The 18,690-nt window shown below is 47.9% G+C and overlaps 1 protein-coding gene across 2 annotated transcripts in view; it reads left to right on the top strand.

Moving 5' to 3' along the window:
* Positions 1-18,690, top strand: part of TACC1 (transforming acidic coiled-coil containing protein 1) — a 43,215-nt gene that overhangs the window by 16,257 nt on the left and 8,268 nt on the right. The window contains exons 4-8 of one of the 2 annotated variants that reach the window (XM_077805838.1): positions 6,327-6,387; positions 7,109-7,316; positions 13,401-13,456; positions 17,245-17,382; positions 18,485-18,561. In XM_077805838.1, the coding sequence (XP_077661964.1) occupies positions 6,327-6,387; positions 7,109-7,316; positions 13,401-13,456; positions 17,245-17,382; positions 18,485-18,561 (540 nt within the window). The remainder of the gene's footprint in view (positions 1-6,326; positions 6,388-7,108; positions 7,317-13,400; positions 13,457-17,244; positions 17,383-18,484; positions 18,562-18,690) is intronic. The other variant, XM_077805837.1, reaches the window with a different exon arrangement.

Raw genomic sequence — 18,690 nt, 5'->3', positions numbered from 1 at the left:
AGTGCATATGTCACTGTAAGCCTTTCACCTGTTGTGTCTCAGGTTTCTTCCGAGCAGGGTCTGGGCCTTCTTGATGTCTCCAGGTGACTTGAGTCCCAGAGTTTGAAGTTGCAACATACAAAACACCAGAAACAAAATGTCGCAATACCGTTTAATCTTTTGATATAACCCCAATATGTAGTCTGTGAACAGGCAGGAAGGCAGAAAGGATTATTGTGTAAGAGAGTCATTTCCCACTAAATATTTGGGCCTTTTTCTTGTAATTATTAACTGACATTCACATGGCCAAAGGGGCAGGTGGAACCAGCAGCAAAAGGAGAGGCAGGAAACAGGTTAAATGGGGAAGTGTAGGAAGCACACAGTTTGTGCTTGAATTGACATTAAAAATGAAACAAGCTGCCATTCTGCTCACATGTTGTCCAGGTGAAATTTTTAGTGAGGGGGGAAACCTGGAGGATGGATTTTAACTGAGAGAGAATGGAGAAAACCTGGCAAACCTGAATGACCTGGTCTCTCTGACATCTTTCAGAAATATCTTGGAAGGAATCTATATGGATCTGTTAAATTCCTGTGCTCGTCTGTGTTTGACTCTGAAGTGGTTAAGAGTTAGCAGACAATGGAATATCACTTAAAGTTTCAGGTTCCATCTCTTCCTTATTTAGGAGCAGAGTAGGCTGCTCCAGGCACCTGGGTCCCTGGGGTTTTGGATTTTTGCATGAATGTTCATTTCTTCTCCAATAATAATAAACACTGAATTGGACTGTCTCCTATCTGCATGCTCCTCCCCAAGAAAGAGAACTGTGCAACTCGTTACATTTATTCAAATGAGAGATAATATCCAGGTCTTTTCACGTGCTTTTTTTTTTCTCCATCTGTCTGTCTCTTTCCTGTCTATTATTTGATGCATCAGGACTACTGAACAAGTGAAATTTCTCTGTTTTCTGTTGTAAGTACTCTCTTCTGTTTTCTTTATTTGTTTCCATTCTCCAACCCCTCTTCTCTCCATGGCATGCAGGCTCCTTCCTACCTTTTGAGTTCCGTTGTCTGACTCGTGTTCACCTCTCTCAGACCTTATTCATCAGAGAGCTTAGCCTTGTGATGGGCTGTGTGCAAAGGAATGAGAAAGGGAGACGGCGGTGGTACTGCAGGTGTGTGTCTGTGCTTGCTCCCATGGCATGTCAACTTCCAGTGTGTTTGGATGACGTAAAAGGGTATGAAATCAATGTGTTGGTGAGGCCAGAGGCTCTCAGTTTTTTCAGACAACTGTACTCCTTTCAGGGGGCTGGATTTGCCTATCCCAAGGTTCGCCTCACTTAAAAACAAAATCAGACGTTAAAAAACAAAAGTTCCTTGGCACACTGTTACTGCAATTATACCATGTGATTATGAAATAGATCAATTAGAATAGAACTATTGTCCTTACATTGCAGTGTATCGTATATAGAGCAGGATAAACCAGGCACGGTCTGTATGAAATTTTAGTTTCTACTGGCTTTTCTAGGGCTTTTTATGTAGCCTGTTGTCAAACTAGGGAAATATCTAGCTGAGTTGATGGACCCCCAGGGGCATGCATACCCCTGCTTGAGAACCACTGGGTTAGGGGGCTCTTCTCCTGGATCCATACATTGTAGAGACAAATGTGGTTTTTGTCCTGCAGGTGAATCTTTCCCCTGGGGGGATGTCTCCCCATGTGACTAGTCTTTGTAAAGTAGTGAGGCAGGCAGCGTATACTGAAGGAATGGCTCCAAGGGCAGGAGACAGTAGCTTCACAGAGGCCTCCAGGAGCCCAGGGACTCAAAACCTAACTTCCTTTTTCATAAAAAGAAAAGGAGTACTGGTGGCACCTTAGAGACTAACAGATTCTTTCAACAAGTTCTTGTCAACTGCTGGAAATGGCTCACCTTGATTATCACTACAAAAGGTTCACACACACACCCCAGCTCTCCTGCTGGTAATAGCTCACCTTACCTGATCATTCTCGTTACAGTGTGTATGGTAACACTTATTGTTTCATGTTCTCTATGTATATAAATCTCCCCACTGTATTTTCCACTGAATGCATCCGATGAAGTGAGCTGTAGCTCACGAAAGCTTATGCTCAAATAAATTGGTTAGTCTCTAAGGTGCCACAAGTCCTCCTGTTCTTTTTGCAGATACAGACTACTCTGTCTAGTCTACTACTAGTCTACTACTTAGTCTACTACTACAGGCTGCTACTCTGAAACGTTTCTTTTTCATAACTTCCTGTGGTCATGTCTTTAGGGCTTGGGGAGGGTTTACCTGGCTCAGTGCAAATCTCCTGCACAATAAAATAAATAAAAATCAATTGCAAAGAATAGCATCCTTCAACAAGGGAAGTATTAGCATTATTTATTAACTATTACTGGCCCTATCCAGTGATGGGCAAGGAGAAGGTAAAACGCCTTTGTCTAGGCAGTGTGGAGACTGAACACTCAGTGCAGAGATTAAAGTTAATGATTTGTACTGCAGTACCACCCAGAGCCCAGCCAAGATCAGGGCTCTGTTCTGTTATCTGCTGCACAGACACATGGTAAGAGACAATCCCTGCCTCCGAGATTTTACCATCTAAATAGACGGGACAGTCAAAGGGTAACAGGAGAAACAGAAAACAGAAGTAACATAAAGTCTTACAGCAGGTCGGTGGCAGAGCCGGGGATAAGGCCCAGGTTTTCTGCCTGCCAGTCCAGTGCCTTGTCTCGTTATCTTAGGGTTAGGTTAGAACATCAGGCAGCCTGTTCAGGACCTGGCCATGATGAATGACACCCCACACCGTCAGCGGGATGTGCCCTGAAAAGTCTGAGCTAGCTAGCTGGCATTTGGGCCCGGCCTTGCTGCGAGTGGGGAGAGAATCCTGCCTTTGTTGGACTCAAACATTGACGGCACAAAACCATTCTTCTGGTTAATTCTGCTGAGTGACTGGTCAGGGGGCAGCTGTCTGCACGCCTAGTTTACAGCTCTCACCTTGGGGCAACACCTTTTTGATTGTCTACCTATTTTAACTGAGCCCCAAAAGCCTGGTTAGGGTAGCCTAGGGCAGCCAGTTAGACTTAAATATGCTGGGGTATTGTCCCTCACTTGGCTAAGCCTCATCTGGACCCATCACAAACCCTTACAATAGTAAACCAGCGTGTGCCACCCCGGCAAGCATCAGCCCCCTACAGTAACAAACCGGTGCGCTCAGCCTGCATGTGAGATCAGCCTGACCATAACAAACTCGTCATGTACGCTACAGCACTCTGCATGAGCACCCCGGCCACAACAGACCAGTGAAATATTGTGTGTTCTTGTAGGAAAGTATTTTCCCCCTTGCTGTGTTTTCCCTTGTGTTGTCTCTGTGGAAGTGCGGCACTTTTCCCTGTGCTTTCCTGTAGTAAGGAAGAGAGCAACAGAGATCGCACGACACCAGATTTCTAGGGTCCTTTTACTTTCCTGGAACAGGGGGACTCATCTTACTCGTGATTGTCTAACATCCCCCATCACCCACTCCGAAGAGCAGCAGTGGAGATAGGATTCATGTACATTATGCTAGTAGATTTAGGGAAATTCAGAACTAGCTGGAACGGGAGACTTAGTTTATTTACATTATGTCACCCCTTTTATGCCTTTATTGTCTGCGTAGTTCTCAGTTGGGGATGCCAGCACAGAAAGGGTCAGTTACAGTATGTACAATACTGGACAGTGTTCAACAAAACTGAATGCAAGCGTTGGCATTTGCCTTCAGACTGAAAACTGACCAGCCGTTCTGTACTATTGGTGTTTTGTTTAGTTTTTTAATCAGGATTATGAACTAGGGATCTTCCTATTGTACACATATTTAGGAATCCATTTACCAGGCATTTTCCTGAGCTGAATACAACCTTCTTTGCTTTAGTTTGAGTCCTAAGTACTGGCACTCAATACACTGTAGAAAGAGGGTATTTCATGACCTGCATTCCCTAGTTTGTGTAGTCCCATATCCCCGTTGAGTCTGGCAGCCTCAGGGTTTGCTGACTTAAAGCCCTGGAGGTTACAGAAGCAGGTCACTTTATATTCATGCTCCAGGATTAGAAGAACAACAGAAGAGCACAAATGTGTCTAGCAGAGAGAAGCAAAACTCAGCTGGCTAGTGGGATGTGTGTAATAGCAACCTACGGCTGAGAGCAGCTTAGCCTGGTTCTTCTCCTTCCCCTGCAGCTTATGGATAGCGAACCAGGGGATAGGGTACTCTGATCAGACTGGCTACCAGATGGCATGAGAACCCTCTCCCCAGCAGGTCGCATGGTGGCCCACTTCTGCACCTAAGGAGAGAGCAATCTGCCAAGCCCCACTGGACCTGAGATTCAACTGCTTGCGTTAGAATCTTACGGAGAAGAGTGAAGTTGAGTGGGGTTTTGAGGCAGACACAGGTGTGAATGGTAGCCTCCAAATCAGGTTCCCCCACAGACACAGCGTATAACAGATTTCATTGTGCGCTGTACGAGCACTAGCGACCCCTGCATGGAGCGTGTGCATGTGGGCAGAGGCACAAAAACAGAACAGAGCAATTTGAGAGTGAACTGAGGGGGGGAGAAGGGGATGATTATGGAGTAGGGCCTCAGTGCAAATCTTTTCATGCTTCACCATTGCAGAATTGCTGGTAAGGAGCATTGAGAAAGCTGGAGGCAGCGAGCCTTCCTATAAATGTCTGTAATGGACCCTCACAAGATCTGTCTTTAAGCTCAGCAACTGTTTGTCCTCTGGAGAACCAAAAACCAAGGGCTGGAACAATAGGTTGCTAACTGAGGCAGTGAGGTGGTGGTGAACCATTACTCCCCGCCAGGATGGTGAACCATGACTTCCTGTGCTATGTGAGAGAGATGAATGCACTTGTGCATGTTATCCTGCTGCAAGGCAGGTGCCTCCATTTCCTCTTGTGCCCCAGAGACTCCTGCCTCCACTTCCCTTGGGGCATGCTCCAGTTCCATGGGACATGGCCAGTCTGTTTTGCCAAATGCCAGAATGAGGATAGTGCCTCTCAGATCCTGCATGTTTGACTGCGCAGTTCAGAAAGCCCGTGGTATTTTCTTCTGGATCTGGCTCTGGATCAGTGCTGTCTGCTAAATTTGTTTAACACATTGGTTGAAATGAATCAGCATGGAGTCCAAAGAAAAACAGACCCTTAACCCAAGCAAAGCTCAGTACAGGGCCTAAAGCAAGGATACAACCTGGTGGGAAAGTGAAGCCACACTCGCTGAATGTGGATTTTAATGTAGATTGGGCAGAATGCAGCTACCCAGCTCCTCCATGGGCTGACAATTGGGAACACGCACCACCCCACCATACCCCACCCCCATGGTGTGCTCTCTCCTCTGGTTCCTGGTCTGCTTCCAGAGTTAATTCAAGGCCTTGGCCATCAGTGTGTTAAGACCCAGATACGGATATAACCACATCTCCATTCAGGAGTTACTATGGATAGTGCAGCTTGCAAAACCCAGAACTAAATGCCCGAGAGCTGGAGATGAAGCATTTCTCATTTGAGGGGATCCATATCTGGAATGAGCCACAAGAAGAGCTCAGAGTCACCCTGAGCTTAGCCTTTAGGGCATGCTGCAGCACCCTCCTCTTTGAGACATCGTTTTCACCGTCGCTGGATAGATAATTAAAATACCAAGGAACGAAATGATTCTGCCTTTCAAACCAAGCAGAGTGTACTACAAGGAGGGAAAGGAGAAGAGCAGAAGACCCCCATCAAGTCTGTTCGGGCCTGGCTATGCAGATCTGACTTGCCTGGAAAAGGCATGGATGGATACTGTGGAGATGAGAGCCAGGCGGAGCTGCAAGGTAGATAGGACAGAGTAACACATGGCTTCAGAAGATGTGCTCTGGTGCTTGTGGAGGGTCTCTTTGTTGAAACTGTTCATCCTGCCAGAAGGCCAACGTGTATGTCAAACCCCTGGATAATATCTCCAGATAAAGCTTTAGAGATTCAGGGCAATGACCTAGTAAGAGAAACCTTGCTTACCAAGCTCATTGTTGGTTGTAATCCTCTCCATCAGCAGGCGAGAGCTGACTGGAGATGCTTCCTCTGGGCTTTACCTTTGCGGAGGAATAAATATTCTGAAGAACACAACGGTTGGTTGGTTTGGGTTGTTTTTTTGTTTTGTTTTTAGAACTTGCTTTGCCATAATATTTTCCTAATAAGTGCTTGGACCTGTCCAATCAGCAGAGTGCAATGCTGCCCTTCATTTGCTTCAGCCTATCTCTGCACATGCTTCTCCTTCCACCTGTCCTCCTCCTGATGAGAACAGCAAAGCCGGGACTGAATCTGTCTCTCTTTCTTGTTGCAGGAGTGGCTGCAAGGTGAAGAAATATGAGATGCAATCCCTGGTCCTGGATGTTTGCACTCAGGTACATTTAAGCAAATGGTACTTACCTGTGTTCTTCAGAGGCCAGCAGGTGCTTGTGTGTGGGAAGTGAGCATGTTGAGAAGGAGGAGGATTTGCAGTCCTGATTCGGGGTTGTCTTTCCTGTTACTGGTCTGATGTAGGGGGGACATAATCATGAGAAGAGCTTGGGGGAGAGGGTTAGCTTTAAACTGATATTTACCTGTAACAACCCAGAACCAGCCAGCAGACATCCCTGAGAACACTAGTTTGCACTACATCCCCCTTCTCCGATGAAAATCTCTCTCAACATCCCCAAATCCTGGCTTCTGGGAGGAGGTGAACAACATGAGGAGGAGCTGGAAGAATCCATGATGGAGATGTTTTATGTGCAACTATCCAATAATCCTTCCCCTCCCTGCCCTGCTAAGTTTTTTGGCCAATAAATGAAATCATGGACTCTACATTTCTGTGTCGGAACCGGGGCAATGCCTTGAAAGTGTCCCTTGTCCATTTCTGGGGCAGTGGTGAGGTGCCAGGTTTTGTGATCACACCGTTTAATGGATTTTGTCCATTCCTCTCTGCCATGTGTTTCTCTCTTCCAAAACCTTCCTGAGATGCCGAAAGGAGCGGCTTGCCCACTTGACGAGTTTTCTGTTGTTTTCCATTGGCTGTTCTGATGACGCATTTGTCTGATCCCTATGGATTAGTTTAGCCCTGCTGAATTGCCTGCCTTGATCCCACAGGATGAAGGAGCACTGATCTCAAAAATCCCAGACGTTGCAAATTGCGATGGTCACGCTACTGACGAAGAGAAGCTGGCATCTACATCCTCCAGTCAGAAACCATCCGGGCCAGAGGTGAAAGGTGAGCCAGAAGACGACCTGGAGTACTTTGAATGTTCCAATGTTCCTGTGTCTACCATAAATCATGCGTTTTCATCCTCAGAAGCAGGTATGGAAGCATATCTCTATTTCTCTCTCTCTCTCTAAATCTATAGACATACAGCATGTACACTCAGAAATGTACATGCTGGTTTTGTACAATGTACGTGGGCCGGTTTTGTTCAATATCTTCATAAATGATCTGGAGGATGGTGTGGGTTGCACTCTCAGCAAATTTGTGGATGATACTAAACTGGGAGGAGTGGTAAATATGCTGGAGGGCAGGGATAGGATACAGAGGGACCTAGACAAATTGGAGGATTGGGCCAAAAGAAATCTGATGAGGTTCAATAAGGATAAGTGCAGGGTCCTGCACTTAGGACGGAAGAACCCAATGCACAGCTACAGACTAGGGACCAAATGGCTAGGCAGTAGTTCTGTGGAAAAGGACCTAGGGGTGACAGTGGACGAGAAGCTGGATATGAGTCAGCAGTGTGTCCTTGTTGCCAAGAAGACCAATGGCATTTTGGGATGTATAAGTAGGGGCATAGCGAGCAGATCGAGGGACGTGATTGTCCCCCTCTGTTCAACATTGGTGAGGCCTCATCTGGAGTACTGTGTCCAGTTTTGGGCCCCACACTACAAGAAGGATGTGGATAAATTGGAGAGAGTCCAGCGAAGGGCAACAAAAATGATTAGGGGTCTGGAACACATGAGTTATGAGGAGAGGCTGAGGGAACTGGGATTGTTTAGTCTGCAGAAGAGAAGAATGAGGGGGGATTTGATAGCTGCTTTCAACTACCTGAGAGGTGGTTCCAGAGAGGATGGTTCCAGACTATTCTCAGTGGTAGAAGAGGACAGGACAAGGAGTAATGGTCTCAAGTTGCAGTGGGGGAGGTTTAGGTTGGATATTAGGAAAAACTTTTTCACTAGGAGGGTGGTGAAATACTGGAATGCGTTACCTAGGGAGGTGGTAGAATCTCCTTCCTTAGAAGTTTTTAAGGTCAGGCTTGACAAAGCCCTGGCTGGGATGATTTAATTGGGGATTGGTCCTGCTTTGAGCAGGGGGTTGGACTAGATGACCTCCTGAGGTCCCTTCCAACCCTGATATTCTATGAAATCCAAGTGACCTCAAAATAACCTCTAACAGCAAACAGAGCCATTTGAGCAGCAGCATCCCGCATCTTATTTACATTAATTGGGCAGGAAGCTACAGTATGTTCTAGTTAAAGGCTCAAATTGCTCATCTGTATTATTTACATTATGAAAAATCAGTGATTGTAGGTTGTTTTTATGTAGGCCCTTTTTATTTTAGTGCTATATAGAAGCTGATGGCATTACATTAGAAAGTTCATCTCCATCGCCACTGACTGAAACTGGCTCAGACAGTGGATGTGCAGAATAAATCCAGGATCACAAACAGTCCCCTCTCCCATGATGCTGGTTCTGCTGGTGCCTTGCTGCTTCTGCAAATTCCCTGTCTAAGCCATGAGTCTGTTTTGTCACATGAATCCAGTGCGGTGAAGTGGGACCAGCCTTTTATCAAGCTGCAAACCGGCTTGTGCTCTTTCAGAACAATCAAATGTGAATCAAAAATCAGTTCCTATGTGTGCTTTTCTGCTTTTTGACACCTGCCCAGCATGAGTGTGGGGAGACTGAGAGTCGGTAACATGTGGACTGATATTTAGTAATGGTAATTAGAAGAAGCGTGAGCAACTTTGTGTTCAAAGCGTTATTCAAATGTTAACTAGTCCTCACACAGCCCAATAAGATAGGTAGTCCCTCAAGGTATTCTCTTCATTTTACGGGTGAGGACACTGAGACACAGACTGGTTAAGCTGACTTGCCTAAGGTCACACATTAATTTGGGTTAGACTAGAACTTGGATGTGCCTAGATTTTAGTTCCAGGACCTGTCTACTAGATCATGTAGATCTGTATATTAAAGAATCATATAAATGAAAACTGTTCTGGATACGTGCCTGTAAGGACATTTGGATTTGCTAAGCAAGGTCTGTAGAAACAGTCGTGGCGGTATTTTGTCTTCTATTGAATTTGCAGCTCCAGCCAATCCATTCTGAAATCATTAAAAGTCAGCAAGGGTGATGTTAAATCAATGTCAAAGTTGCAGGTGAGAATGGCAAAAACTGCCACACTGAAAATTTACAGCCATCTCCTGGCCAGTTTTGTTTCTTACACATTAATCATTTCTCCTGAAATGTGAGAAAAAGCTGTAATAGTCTCTGTGGGCATATTTCCTGGAAGAGAGAATTCTTACTTCTCTCTACACGGGTGGTCACCGTTGATAATTAACTGAGCCACGAGTTGTTGAGTATTCCAGGGAAATAAAGGTTTCGTGGGATAAGGAGAAAAGCTTTTATTTCACACATTTGTTCTTGTAGACTCGCAGGGCCTGATTCCCCAGCGCCTTGCTCCTTGGGTAGCCATGTGTCACAGTGCAAAACTTACACCTTTCCCATCATTCTGATTTCGTTGCATTCTGCACTCACTTTCCATTGAGGGAAGAGATTGGCCACGGTGCAGGGCAATGCAGAATCAGGCCTACTGGAAATCTAGACAATAAAAAATAACAATAGACCAAGTGGAGAAAATGAACCAGAATTTGTAGCAGTGGAGAGTGGGCTCTTTACTTCCTGCTTTCCGTCGTCCTTGTATTCTGATGGTACCTTTGCTTTTGCCTTATTAGTGAGTGAAGAGCCAGTCACATTCACAGAGCACCAAAGTGTAATTTAGGAACATAGGGCTCGTAATTTATATACTGCAGTCCTTTAGAGTTGCAGGATATACTCAGACATCAGTTACTGGAGGAGACAGCTTTTGTCTACTCTCCTCTGCTGCTGGTGAGAATAGAAAGGGACACATGAACCACTCTGTTGACAGATCATCAGCCCCAGTTGGTGTGAGGCTTATATTTGTGTTATTCAGAGTGGGGGGAACAGCTGTTGCTTGTCACCACCTGCAATATCAACAGCCTTTCATCCCAAATGATCCCTCCACTTTACAAACACTATATACATGTGAGCCATTTCAACCATCATTGAAATGCAGACACCTCTGAGGTGGAACACAGCACCAGTAATTAACCCAATGGAATGAATTTACCAAGGGTTGTGGTGGATTCTCTATCACTGGCATTTCTAAATCAAGATTGGACGTTTTCCTAAAAGATCTGCTTTAGTTAGGAATGAATTCAGGGCCATCCTATGACCTGTGTTATACAGGAATTCAGATTGGAGGGGCACAGTGGTCTTTTCTGGCTGCAGAATCTATTAACCTGTTTGGTAGCACGTAGGGAGTGAAGGATCTTGCACCCAGTCAGTGTTCAGCCTCACGTTTGTTGCTGATGGTTGTGCAAATCCAGATTGTGGAGACGGAGAGCGGGGGAAAGCTGCAAGAGGATCCTGTACACACGCCACACTGAGTGTAGTTCTGGAAAGGTCAGGGGCTGTGGTCAAAACTGCTCAGAAGCAGCACCCTGGGGGACTGAAATTGCTCTTCCACCTCTTGGCGTGTGATGGTGCCTCCAAGTGGCAATAGCAGCAGGGGAGAATATGGGGGACGAAGGCATGGTGGGCACCTCCCTCCCTCCTCCAGGAAACCGCCCAGCATTGCTACTGTAAGTGGTGATGGAGAAAAGGGGCCATCAGGGCAGCGTCTTGTCAAGCACAAAGGTGGGGAAAAACCCGGCCCTTAAATGCTTATTCGGACAGAGCTGGCTCTGAGGCCAAAGCACAGTGAGGGGACGTGTGCCTTGGGGCATGCGAAGCCAGAGGAAACCCGTGAACACACACCAGAGGAAAAATTTGGTCAAGGCTGGTCCTGACTCCCAACTGCTCTATTTCTTTTTCAAATGTCCTACAGTCTCCCTACATTTACCAACAATATGATGTAGATGGGGGTGAATTCGAAACTTGGGAGGTTCACTGAAAATGACTTGTCCCTGTCGAGGGTCAGGAGCCAGCAGCCGAGGAGAGTGGTGTGAATGGCACCTGTCAAGGATAAAGGCACGTTGCGGCATGGCCACAAAAGTGTGTGTGTGTGGGGGGGAGTTGTTCCCCTCTTTGCTCTGAGTGCAACAGAAGGGAAGCCCTGCAGGGTGGGTAACACTGAATCAGCAAGCCCACCGCTTTCCTGCCACTCTTGTTCTTGGGTGCCCCTGTTGGGAGCGGGCCAGTGATTTTCGTTTGGAGGGGAAGAGTCCTCACTCCCTTGATTGCACTTATGTGGATCTCTTTATCCCCACCCCCATCGAGCAGATGGACACCAGCCCTGTACAGAGATGCCAAGGGCTGGCTGTGCTTAAGAGTGAGGGTCAAGGCCAAAGAGTGACACTTTCCAGGACGTGTGCTAGGTCATTGCTTAAGACAGGGATTCTCGTCTTTGGTCCTTGGTGACATCCAATAGTCCAGGTGTTTAATCCAACCAGCACTTAATAGTTTGTTTTAAAATGTACACTGCTTAATATTGCATAGGAAACACTTCATTGTCCTAATTCACACTAAAGGCTAGGGTGCGTGAGAATTCTATTTGCCGTGCAAACCAGTGGATTTTAATCAAAACAACTGTTTGCTGGGTGGAACAAAAACCTGGATGGTTGGAGAGCAAACTGAATTTGCTCAATGCAGTTTAAATTTGGAACTGTATTTTGCAGAACCCACAAACTTTTGATCAATTCCTACTCGTTTTTTGGGCAAACTCCTATTTTTTCGACCGTCCTCTATTCACACACGCAACCCCGCACCCTTCCCCCCACTAGCCTCCTCTGTCTTCTCGCACACATATCGCACAAGGGCCTGTAGTCTCCATGGTTACCACAGTACACAAGCTTGGGAAGTGTCTTTCCAAGCTTATTGTTGTCTCTTGCAGTGCCTGAGTAAAAATATTTTAAATCTCTATATATTTACTTAAAACGAGTGAGAGAAGCTTAGGATCGTGTGTGAGAGTGAGTGAGCATGCTAGGGAGTAAGTCTCATACCCAAAGAGTGAGATTTGCACCACCTTGCCTCCTGAAGGACCTCTCTCCAGACTGGCCTGCAAAGGATGTTGAATGAGTGAAGCAGTTCATCCCTTCTAAGCTCCATCACGTGATGGGTTTCGCCTTAACTCTGATCTCCTTTGTGCCCGTCCATTACTCCTGTCTTGAGCCATGGGCTGGAGCAAAACCTCTGTGCCTGACCCAGAGCTCTCAGGGTGGGCAGTTGCTAGCTATGCGGCATGTCACCTTATCCTGTAGGGACTATTAATTCTAATAATATGTTAGAACAATCCATGACAAGAACCGGTTGGATAAACACCTGCCAGGATAGATAACACTTGGTAGTGCCTCAGTGCAGGGGACTGGACTAGATGACCTATCGAGCTCCCTTCCAGCCCTACGTCTCTGTGATTCTCTGTTACGTTGATCTGACACTTCCCAAGCCAAAGGATCCCAAAGAACACCCCAAAGTTTACAAAGTACATGGATAATGACTTTGATTGTAGACACTCAAGTAAATCCTGTTAGAAAACAGGAAAAGTTCGAGATCTCATCTTCATGTGTATTTGTACAGCACCTAGCGCAGCTTATCTAGGGAGTTGTATGGCCCCCTCACCACAGTATCTGAGTGCCTCCTGGTCATTAATGGCTTGTATCCCCACAGCACGAATGCAGTAGGGAGGTATCATTCATCCCCATTGTACGAATGGGGAACTGAGGCACAGGATAGATTGGTTTGTCCAAGGTGAGGAGCTGGATTTGGGTCTCCTGAGTCTCATTCCTGCTGTGAGCTGTGATCCTCCCTGGGGCCCCTATTCAATATCAGTATGGTTTGGCACCTGCACCTACACAGAGCTGCTGCTTTGTCTTCCCCATACTTTGCCAGCTCCTGTGGAAAGCAGGTGCTGGTAACTCCTCCTTTGCTGCTGCCAGGGTCCCCCTGGGCAGGCATTTCCCTGTGTATGAGGAAAACAGACAGACCATATGCTGACCCAAAATAAAACTGTCCATCCGTGTAAAGACAGGAACCCCGCAGAGCCTGGGATCCTGAGCCTCGGGGACTGGAAGAGATGGCCTTAAACTCTTCCAGCAAATCTCTGGGCTGGGGTGACAGTCATGCTCTCAAGGCAGCTGTAACACCTTGTGCCCTGTGTTTTAGGGTTCGAAAAAGAAACATTCAAACAGAAGGAGAAGGATGGGCCCAGCAGCACCCTGGTAAGTGCAGCTTCACCTTTACTCTGACCTCCCGTGGCTTCTCCTGTGCCAGTGACCCCCCATGAAACACTGTGATTCCCTACGGGTCTGATTCTTCAGCCCTTACTCACATTCCTTGACTTGAGCAGGGCTGTTTGCATGAGTAAAAAGTGCTCTTTGTGAGTACGAGCTGGGCCTCTGCCAGCATATTGAGACACTTGCATACACAGTGAAAAGTGGGAGACTATGCTGAATATACTAAGTGATCACCCCAAATCCCTGCTCTCTGACTGCTAATATCCCACATTCCTTGATACAGGCCTGAATCCTTCAGGGCACTGCAGAAATGGCCATGTGGCGTCTGGATCAGCCTCACAGTGGTGAGAAGTCTTTCTGAAAGCACCTCAGGAGAAGCTGCTTTGGGAGCTAATGTATTTAAAATTGTGAACTGGGGATTTAACCAATCCTGATTTCACAGCAGCCCCTGAAGTGCACTCTAGAGAGAGGCCTTCCTTCTGTGCTTGCGGCCTGAAGCCTTGTCCAGGCAGGCGGATGGGATGATGCTGGAATAGGAAGGTAGGCGAGGACAGGCAGGGGCACGCGAACAGTCGGCAGAGGGGATGGTACTTTGTACACCCAGGAATCCCGACAGGTGGGAGTGTGAGCCACACATGGTCAGGATTGAGCGATGAACAAGTGGATGTTCATGGTCCCCAGAGTCAGATGAGCAGTGGAGACATATGCAGGTGCTGTCGGAGCATTTTTAAGATGCCCAGATATGAAGCTTTACAACTGGAATGAAGTGGAAGGGAAGTCAGGGGATCAGACCAGTGACAAGGGAAAGTCTTGTCCCCATCACGTGGAAGCCTGTGGCACCCGCTGGTGAAGAGCAGGCAATGCAGCCCGACAGCCCAGTAACTCTCCGCAGGGACAGACGGTGGCTGTGAGGTGCTAGCAGTGACAGCTGCTGTGTTTGCCTGCGGACCGTCTCTGTGTCCTTACCAGCTGCCTTCCCATTGCCATGTGCCCGGGGAGATTGGCATGTGGTATCACGCTCTTGTGGACTCTCTCAGACAGGCAGTGTAATCCCCTTGCAACATGTATTGAATTCATGTTGCAAGAGGCTCTTTTTTTAAAAGCTGGTGGGAAGCTGCCAGGCATGCCCCTCAACGCACAGATAGTCTGCTGTCCCGATGGCCCTCTCTGGGCTGCATGCATGGCTCCCTCTGCTGGGCGATGCATGGAGCTGACATGGTCTTGAGCCTCGGACTGGCCTGTAGCGTGCCGCAGCAGCGTCTGCCCCTGGGGCTGCCGGGGATGGGAGAAGAGAGGAAAAGTGAGCAAAAGAAAACACAGACGGGTGGAGCGAATAAAAATCCTGTGCCTCTCTGGAACCAGTCACAGTGCATAGCGACGGGGAAGTGAGCTCTCTCGCCCTATCGAAAAGGGCCCCAAACTCTGCTTCTGGAAGCCAGCTCGATTGCTCCCTCCCTACAGCCAGGATGGTGTCCGCCGAAATGGGGAGGCGGTCACACAGCCCTGGTGAGACGGAGAGCACTGCTGCTGCTGATGAAACGCCGTGTCCTCCCGTCAGTCGCTCTGTGTCCTGCTCTTTTAGCCTCGTGCCCAGCAGCACTGTTGGGAGCCTGGCAGCAGTGTCGGAGCGGTGACCGGCGTGCAGATAAAATCCCTTCCCTACTGCAGCAGAGCTGTGGGCAAGGGGACGTGCTACGCCAGCTCAGCTCCACGCAGCTGGGACAGCTCAGAGAGGAAGGTGGCAGGCAGACGACAATGAGATTAACGCCAGCTTTAACAACCCTAAGCCTCCCAAGGACGTTAGTAAAGCAAAGCAAGGGGAAGGTACTTGCTTTCTGTGGGGATTCCCAGCTCAGGTCTCCAGAGCCCTGCGGCCATTCTAATGGTTCAGTGGAATGCGCACTAGTCGATACAGGGAGGCTCTGGGGTGGACATGAGCATGCAGGGCTCGTGGGGGGTTCGGCCACACGAGAGGGAGACCCTCCGCTCAGCCAGACAAGTCACGGTCTGTGTCCAGGGCAGCTTGTTTCTTCCTTGGAACTGGGAGGTTGGCAGGAAGGGGAGCAGCTGATTCTGGGATGGGAGAACATGGGGGATTGTTACTTGCTGAGTGCTCAGGAGCGTGTGCCCTAGTGTTGGGTGTCCGTGGGGAGTCTCCAAGCTACACCGAGAGCTGTTACTCCCAGGGAGCTCGTCTGCTGGTGCGCTGCATGGGCCTGGGCAGGGGTGGCGTTAAAGAGAGATTTTCCACCTGCACCGGCTTGCGGTCTAAGAGCATTTGTGATGAGAGCAGCCGCCGCTCCCATTCCGGTGCTGTGTTCGCTCACCTGCCACTGTGCTGCACGATAAGAACTTTCACCCTCACAAACCAAGCGAGATTCTGCGTCTGGCTTGGTACTGAAAACCACTAGAACTTACTGCTCAGAGAAAGGGTGTTTTTCATTTACAAAATGCTGCACAAATCTTGACTAGCTCCTCAGTATAACGCTTCTCTGTTTATGGCCTGTGGCCAAGCAGCTAACTGGGAAGCGAGTGTAGCTAGGATTAGTGGCAGAAAATTAAGATAAGGACATTTTAGGAGACTAGATAGAAGTTCTCTCTGGCAAGAGAGACTTTTGGTTTTCATGGCATGTGTCCCATCCCGGATGAGGCTGCTTTGAGTAGTTGGTCAGAGAATATGCAGCAAGCGTTCCAGAGAACACAGACTGTAACGGCCCTACCCAATGACCTCCTGGTCTAAGGAAGCATGTTAAATACCCCGCTGGCCAGAGGGAAGGGGATGGTGAGCTGTGCCCGATCAGGGAGGCAATGATTGGACCCTGTCTGCATGGGGTGTCAGCTAGATGGCTGCTCTGCGGAGACAGACAATCGACACTGCTCCCTGCATGAAGGCTGTCTGACCCTAGAACCACTTGTGAAGCCCAGCAAAATAACCCAGGCTGAGCAAACGTCTATACAACTGCTGCCGGCTGTAGCGAATCCTGCATTAAATGGGAGGTGACTGGCACAGGATACGCTGTCCCCTGCAGGCCCTGACATAGGCTGCTGCAATTAACAACACTTAGCAAAGCTCACATGCCTGGAGCTGTTTTAAATGGGTAGCAGCACAGGGCATGTAGCAAAGGGATCGTGATGGTATTGTGGGATCTGACTCTGGCAGCATCTTCATTAGAAACTGTCTGATATAGGCCCTGGGAAATGGGCTTTCTGTCCTTTCTACGTTTGGTTTAAATGTAGCATCCTATTCAGGACTCAAAGTTTATTGGATTTATAACGGGTGGTAGCTTAGAGACAGAGGCCAGGCTGACCTGGAAGGGACTCAAACCTTTGCCCATCAGGTGCATTAGGAAGAGACTTCCCTTGGGGCCCGTTTTCCTTTCACCGTGCACACATCCTGTGAGCTCCTGCTCCTCCTAGAGCATGCATCCAGAGGAGGACACCACCTCACTCTCCCATGGAAGCTGCATTTTCAAGTGACTTTGGAGGGAACCACACATCCAGCCTCAACAGAGGGTGGAACTGGCTCAATAGACAATGAGACCTGAAGGGGACTGGGCGTCACCGGAGTGATAGGGCTTGTACCCAGACCAGACACTGCACTGTTTCCTTCCCACAATGGAGACGGGCCTCTGAATTTTCAATGTACAAATACAGGATGGGTGGGCGCCTGGAGGAAGGACTTGAGAATGTGGAGACATACCCCAAATACAGGCAGCTGGGCAGAAAAGCTGCAGATCGAATGTATCATTGAGCGGTAATTCTTGTCACCGCAGGGCGATTCTGGACAGTGCTCAAAGGACAAAGCCTCTGGGGCCATGACGACCAGAGCGAGTGGAAGTGAAAGTCCTCTGGAAAGCGTTTGCCTCAGTGAATCTGACAAAACAGCCGTGCTCACTTTAATAAGAGAGGAGGTAATGGTGACTCAGCACTGTCAGGGCTGGTGCCTGCTCAGGGCAGTAAACTGTGTACACCCAGAGCAGGAATTCATCTCATGTTTGTGAAGCAGCCAGCACCGGGAGGCCCTGATCTCCACTGGGGCCTCTAGGGACTGCGACATACTAATAATATAACCTCTGCTGCCCCACTTGCACCACATCACAGGTATATCCAGGATGTGGGAGCTAGCCTCCCAGAGAGGCAGAGATGCTGCAGGGTGACATTCTCAGTGGACACGGTGCGACAGGGGATGGATAATTCATAGGTTTTTAGAGTTTAAGGCTAGAAGGGAACAGCAGATCTAGTCTGACCTCCTGTATAGCACAGGCCATTACAATTTCACCCCATTACCCTGTATTGAGCCCAGAATCTTGTGTCTGGCTAAAGCACACCTTCCAGAAAGGCATCCAGTCTGGATTTTAAAGCATCAAGTGCTGGAGAATCTTTGTGGTTTGTAATCTTTCTGTTCCTCTTGGGTCCCCTCCTACTGTTTGGCCAGCAATTCTCCTAGCATGCGGAAGGTGCCTGCAAAGAAGATAGCAGCAGATCCCCCACATTCTCACATTTCCATCGTCTTGTGGCAAAAGCAAGACTCCAAAAAGGGAGAGTTTTATAGCCATGAATTTACCTAATATCTGCACAGGTTCCTTACATAAAACACCCCCGGCTGAGCACCTGTGTTGATATGCAGTGGCAGGCTTTGGGGCAATCATCTCCTCATGCCTCAAGTTTGCCACTTAAAATTATTTTTCAAGTGACATAAGCATGTAATTTTCAGCAGAAATGCTTCATAAACGTTTGCAATTAGAGGCTCTGAATGTTTTGAGCCAGCAGTGGAATCTAGATTAAATCTTTGCCCATTGCTGGTAATCTTCTAAAGAGCTTTCTTCAGCTAATATCAAAATGTTAGGGGTTTGCATTGCTAGTGATTGGATTTAATGTCTCTGACTCTATGGCATTCCCAGTTCACAGTCTGAAGCTGAGCTTAGGTTGTAGGGCTCCACATCCCAGAAGACAGCCCATGAATGCCTGGGGGTAGAGAGTTAGAGTTTGCATTTTGTTTCCTTTACAATGCAGATAATCACTAAGGAGATCGAAGCAAATGAATGGAAGAAAAAATATGAAGAGAGCCGACAAGAAGTCTTGGAAATGAGGTAAAAATCTGCAGCAGGTCTGAGCAATTAGGTGTTCACCCCCCATGTTATCCTCTAGCATTTCCACACAGAGCTACAGATCAAATCACGCCTGACTCTTGGGGGACTTTCCCTGCAGCCACTGGGGTA

The sequence above is a fragment of the Eretmochelys imbricata genome, chromosome 26, assembly GCF_965152235.1.
Source record: "Eretmochelys imbricata isolate rEreImb1 chromosome 26, rEreImb1.hap1, whole genome shotgun sequence".
Lineage (NCBI taxonomy): Eukaryota > Metazoa > Chordata > Testudines > Cheloniidae > Eretmochelys > Eretmochelys imbricata.
Note: the sequence above shows the minus strand (reverse complement) of the source record. Positions and strands in the feature narration are given on the sequence as shown.